The 5,324-nt window shown below is 36.4% G+C and overlaps 1 protein-coding gene across 2 annotated transcripts in view; it reads right to left on the bottom strand.

The window, feature by feature from the left end:
• jakmip2 (janus kinase and microtubule interacting protein 2) overlaps nucleotides 1-5,324 on the bottom strand; it is a 45,217-nt gene that overhangs the window by 9,977 nt on the left and 29,916 nt on the right. For both annotated transcript variants that reach the window (XM_015052710.1, XM_015052711.1), the window contains exons 13-22: nucleotides 4,690-4,752; nucleotides 4,422-4,520; nucleotides 3,098-3,199; nucleotides 2,944-2,997; nucleotides 2,797-2,862; nucleotides 2,632-2,700; nucleotides 2,322-2,399; nucleotides 1,838-1,888; nucleotides 1,274-1,426; nucleotides 1,107-1,172 (exon numbers count right to left, since the gene is read on the bottom strand). In XM_015052710.1, coding sequence (XP_014908196.1) covers nucleotides 1,107-1,172; nucleotides 1,274-1,426; nucleotides 1,838-1,888; nucleotides 2,322-2,399; nucleotides 2,632-2,700; nucleotides 2,797-2,862; nucleotides 2,944-2,997; nucleotides 3,098-3,199; nucleotides 4,422-4,520; nucleotides 4,690-4,752 — 801 coding nt within the window. The remainder of the gene's footprint in view (nucleotides 1-1,106; nucleotides 1,173-1,273; nucleotides 1,427-1,837; nucleotides 1,889-2,321; nucleotides 2,400-2,631; nucleotides 2,701-2,796; nucleotides 2,863-2,943; nucleotides 2,998-3,097; nucleotides 3,200-4,421; nucleotides 4,521-4,689; nucleotides 4,753-5,324) is intronic.

Consider the following 5,324-nt stretch of genomic DNA (forward strand, 5'->3'; position numbering starts at 1 on the left):
ATATATATATATATATATCAATAAACAATATTGAGTTTATTTGCAAATTTATACATTTTTGCAGATGCTGGTTTCTCATATATGCAAGACAGATCTATCAAAGTGAACTTATCTAAAATATTTTACTGCTTGATTAAACGATGTCTTTAAATTAGATCTTAAATGCTTTTGTCAGGTTTGTAATTAAACAAACAGATTAGAATAAAAGCCAGGATTACCACCTTAAGAGGTGCATTATAAAGGAGCACTAGGGTGTTGGGAATTGTATTTTCCTGTAAGATTCTCTTCTTAAGGTTTTCTCAGATTGTTTTTCTTGAGTTTTTGTGGCTCAGACTGATTTTTAGTCATTTGTTTAGTAGTTCTTAGTAGTTCTTCTCCTCAGCATTCCTCAGTGCAGCTCCTGCACCTGTGACCACTTATTCCTTCCTCCATTTATTTCTCCAGTCTGCTGCATTGGATTCTTGCTTTCTACACGTGCATGTGGGTCCTCCAGCCCCCCCTTGGGAAAATGATGAGACACTTCAGGCATGTTTAGACTCAGTGGAAAAGTTTGGTCAGGTTAGGTTGCTAGATAGGTGTTTATTTGTTTACTTGCTCTAAGAAAGTTGCTTTTTGTTTTGATGTAAGCAACGGTCATTAAATTTTCAACAGAAATACTTAATATATATGTCATTCTGTAATAATTTAACTTAAGTGAAATTAAATAATTTTGTATAATTCTGACTGAGGTTTAAAGGACTGGAACCAGTGAGAAGTGGAGACATAACATGTTGACTCCAGCAGAAAGCTGTATGGAGATTTATCAGTTATGTGGCTGATATGCAGAGTATGCGCTGCATAAAAACAGAAAAAGTCAAACATTTCAGTCCCAGATTGAGAATAGTCTGTATATCACGTTCTGTCACCAAATCTGCCAATAATTCAAACCAACAGGAAGTCATTTCTGACGGGTGTTATACCCAACTTGACCACTAGATGTCAATATCTGTGGAACATTTTCACTCTGACTGTTTGATAAGGGAACTAAAATGACTCATCTTTTTGTTTGATTGTGATTTGTTAGCAACATCATTACATATTTACTGATTTTAAACATTAGTAGTTACCTTCTCTTCCAGATCTTTAATCTGCCTTCTCTGGATTTCTGTCTTGTCTTCAAGATCCCGAATTCTCTGTGGTTCGTTAGAGAGAGCAGAAATACAAATCAAACCACAGACCTAAAAAATCCTCTCCTTCCAAAGTTTCTCAGTAATATGTATGGATGTAGAAGAACCTGGTGGGCCTGGTGCAGCAGCTCCATCCTCTCCTGGAGGATCTGGCAGTCGTACTCTCGACTCTTCCTCAGCATCTGCCTCCTCAGCTTTTCCACCGCCATCCTCAGCTCATCCTTCTGAAGCTCATTCAGGGGTTCGCCGTACTTTATCACCTGATGAAACAGAGACGGCAGGTATTATAATGATCATGGTGAATTCAAGGACTTGGCTGTTTGTGCTGAATGAGGTTCTGTTCAATCAAAAGGAGCTTCAAGGAATCACAAGATTCTAAGAATGTCAGTGAGCCTTGCAGGGATTGAGCCTCGAAGAAATTTATTTTTGGTATTAATTGAAGTGATTAAAAGTTTCTACAATTATAGCATTTATTTTCATGGAACTGCACAAGAAAACTATTTGAAACATCTTTGATTTTCCACACTGATAAGAGAGGGATGATCACAAGTATGCATTCAGAATTGAATTAGTGACCGTATTTAGTGATGCATGCCTTGACACGCATCACTTTCAAAATGTTTACACTTTAAAAAATCCCAAAAAGATGTGATGCAACATAGGATGTAAACCTTGTCCTGCTGCAGGGCGTTGTAAAGCGTCGCTTCCAACTCCTGGATTTGCTGTTAAAAATGAGAAAATGTCAACAGTTTAATCATCACAAGAATACAAATCATATCTAAAATACTTAAACCTCATGCTTCATTTAACAATAAAGTATTTATGTAACAAAATTATTCAAAACAAGCCAAATGAACAGATATATAGAGAATGAAAATGGATGGAACCATGTTTGAATGTGGGGACAGAATATGTTTTCATATTCCATTCATTGATTTTTATTATTTAACCAAACTTGAAAGAAGACATAAATCCAGCTCCAAGTTATTCCAGATAGTGGAAATTGGTGAAAACCATCTTTAATCAAAGATGATTAATCATTAGGGAAGTTTGGAATAAAGTTAAAACGTTTGTCTGCCTGTATGTATGCAAAGTATGGGAAAAAACATACCAGCAATTTCAAACGTTTGCACAGCAAAGTGTCAGAGTGTTTACCATGTAGGCCTGGTCCAGGGCCTGCTTCCTGTAGTCCAGCTCTTCTTCCAGATAACCTTTCTGTTTGCAGAACATGTCCTGTAACGCAGAGGAGGTTGTTCACATAAATTAAGTTGTAAACATCTAATGTCATCACACAGCTCAATAAATTTGGTTAAAATCTAAAAATCAATGAATAATAAAATATTTGATTAAATATGTGTTCATTTCATGTTTATTGTATTGTTTGTATTGTATATTTATGATTATAACTGATTATTTTTTGTGAAAATATTCAGAGAATTTAGCTTAGCAATTTCCCATGACCCACCATTTCTACCTCCAAGTCCATCATCTTTTGATGCAGTGCTGCTTCTGTCCCTTCTATCTGCTGGATCCACTAGAGGGCGACATTCGTCCAAATTTAAGTCAGTTTAACAGAAAGCGCAGAATGTACAGGAAGTTGCTTCTCAATCAAGATAAAGTTGCTTTTTACCTTTTCTGCCAGTGACAAAACAGTGCTAGCCTGAATTATTGCCACTTGCTCCTCATTCCTCAAGTTCTGCACATAAAAAAGGAAAGACTGTGATAAATTTCTTGCTTTAGGAATGCATGCCAAACAGCTGAATTAATCATAAATTACCCCGTTGTCTCCAAGAATGTCTAGCAGTTTAATGAGATCTGGTATGCACACGTCCTGTGAAGAAAAGCAGAATCAATAGCAGGAATGCAAAAATATGTTCAATTTGTAATAAATCTTTATCTTTTTGGTCACATAAGTTCTTCTTAACAAGCACCTTGACTCCTTCCTTCATGCAGTAGATCTGCAGAGCACTGACTCCCTCGGAGAATGGGTGCATTCTCAAATGGTTAAAAGGTGGAGACCTCCTTTCCCGCTCCTACCACAGAAACACACATTTTAAGCTCATAATGGGACTAAGACACATTATTCAATACATAAATGTATTGAATTTTATGACCAAACTCAAAGTAGAGCAGAATTGTAAAGAGGAAGGAAAAGTAAGTATGATGTTGTAGCCCATTTTTCTTTGCAAAGCACCTGAAGCTCAATCTGATTGGGTGAAGAATGTCTGTGAGAATCAATTTTCAAGTCTTGCCATATATTCTCTGAATTTTGGTTGTTTTCTTGTCAACTCTTACACAGAAGCCAGATTTGTGGGATGCACAGCTCATAATGATCCTGTCAAGATATCAATAAAATAAATATTGAGCAAATTATGAAAGAGAAACATTCCAGCAGCATGACAGTTAAAAGAAGAAGTTGGTCTGGTTTTAAAAATGAATTTCATTGTGTTGATAATTTGCACCAACTTGATTTTGCTTCCCTGAACGTGCGTGTGATGCTTGGCAATAAACACACAAGCTTCTATTTTATTACATTCCCACAGGAAGATACTCTTGTGAAATACATTATTACTGTCTTGAGCACATAAATCAGATTCTTTCCACCTGCAATCATGAAACCTCACAAGTTGTAGCCAGAACAAACAAATAAAAGAAACTCTTGTGTTTTTTATTTTTTATTTTTTTTCTATTTTGTCTGGCTGACAAAATCTACGACAAAAAATGAAACATATATTACAGCTGACAGGTAACAAGCTGTGCTGCCTGATATCCAACAAATGGAGTGTCTGTGAATTCCTGTTTTCCCTGTTAGTGGCAAAATATAACTCTGTGGTCAATTGGTTTGTATGGAAATTAACTAAATTAACTCTCAATTAAACTACTGATAACTATTTAAAAGGTTTCAGGAAGAATGAAAAATAGCACCATCTAAAAAAACAATCATCTGCAGCACAAAAAATCTGGATGTTAGATATGCTCACCGGACTTCAGAGAACAGTAAGAATAGGAGTTTGACCATGACAGCCTCATGTGCAAAAATTATCGGACACACTTCAGAAAGCAGTGCAGCATTTTTCTGAGTTGTGATCACATCCGTGGCTCAAAAACGTCCTGCAACTGACATACTTAACCAAATTGAGCTTGTAAGATTTATTTATTGGGTAATAAATGTGTAAGATCCTTCAGGCTAAACTCTGGGTAACTTTATACATGCTAGTGTGGGAAAACCTCCATCTGGAATACAAATTGACTCACCTCCAGTTCCAGGATCCTGAACTCCAGGAGCTCGTTTTGGTCTCTGGAGTCCTGAAGCTCCTGCTGCAGTCGACTGCATTCCGACTCCAACTTCTCCACCTAGAAAAAGTCAAGTTTATAAATTAAAGACCAACAAAGTTGCAACAGTTCTTCACATAGTTACATTACAAATTCAATGTTATGACTTAAAATGTATTTCAAAGTAAGAACCGAAAGCAAGAAAAGTGCTAAATGTTGTTTTTAAAACATAAGAAGGTTTAAGTCCAACCTTTTCCAGCAACTCCTGATTTCTTCGTAAGAAGAGTTGCTTCTCCTCGACCCATTTGGAGTCCTAAAACAAATAGACATAACTCTGTTTGAAGGGGGTAAAAACTGCCTTGCAAACTTTTATTTTTTAGCCAGAACAAAAAGACAAAAGGTAAAGGTGAATAGAAAATCCAACAACTTTGAGAGTATTGCTGTTTTTTTTCACACTAAAAAATCTCAAAGCCACCCTAAAGGACACATGTTGAAACATCCCTAGTTCCCCCAACTTCCTCTCTGCAGGATTATAGTCTATTAGTGTTTCAAGAAGCACTGAGCATGTTTTAGTTGGCTTGGGCTGACAATAATTTCAGTTAGTTCAAGTCTTTTCAAATCTTTTTTTAGAAAGTCTTTGTTCATGTTGTCACTTTACAGTTTTAAAGTAAAAAGCTAATAAATGAAGAAATGTATAATTTTCCTTCACTCTGATACTTCAAAGGTCCCCCGATCAGCAGGGGCCACCTATGTGTCTGTGGGGCCCTCAGAGGTTTGGTAGAGGAGCCTTAGACCGAGGAACTCAGCAGACAGATCATAGCATACCATACAAACTTTATTTATAAAGCACTTTAAAACAACCACAGTTGATACAAAGTGCTGTAC

Source organism: Poecilia latipinna, unplaced genomic scaffold, assembly GCF_001443285.1.
Source record: "Poecilia latipinna isolate Pla-1442-1.1 unplaced genomic scaffold, P_latipinna-1.0 Scaffold1127, whole genome shotgun sequence".
NCBI classification, from domain to species: Eukaryota; Metazoa; Chordata; class Actinopteri; order Cyprinodontiformes; family Poeciliidae; genus Poecilia; species Poecilia latipinna.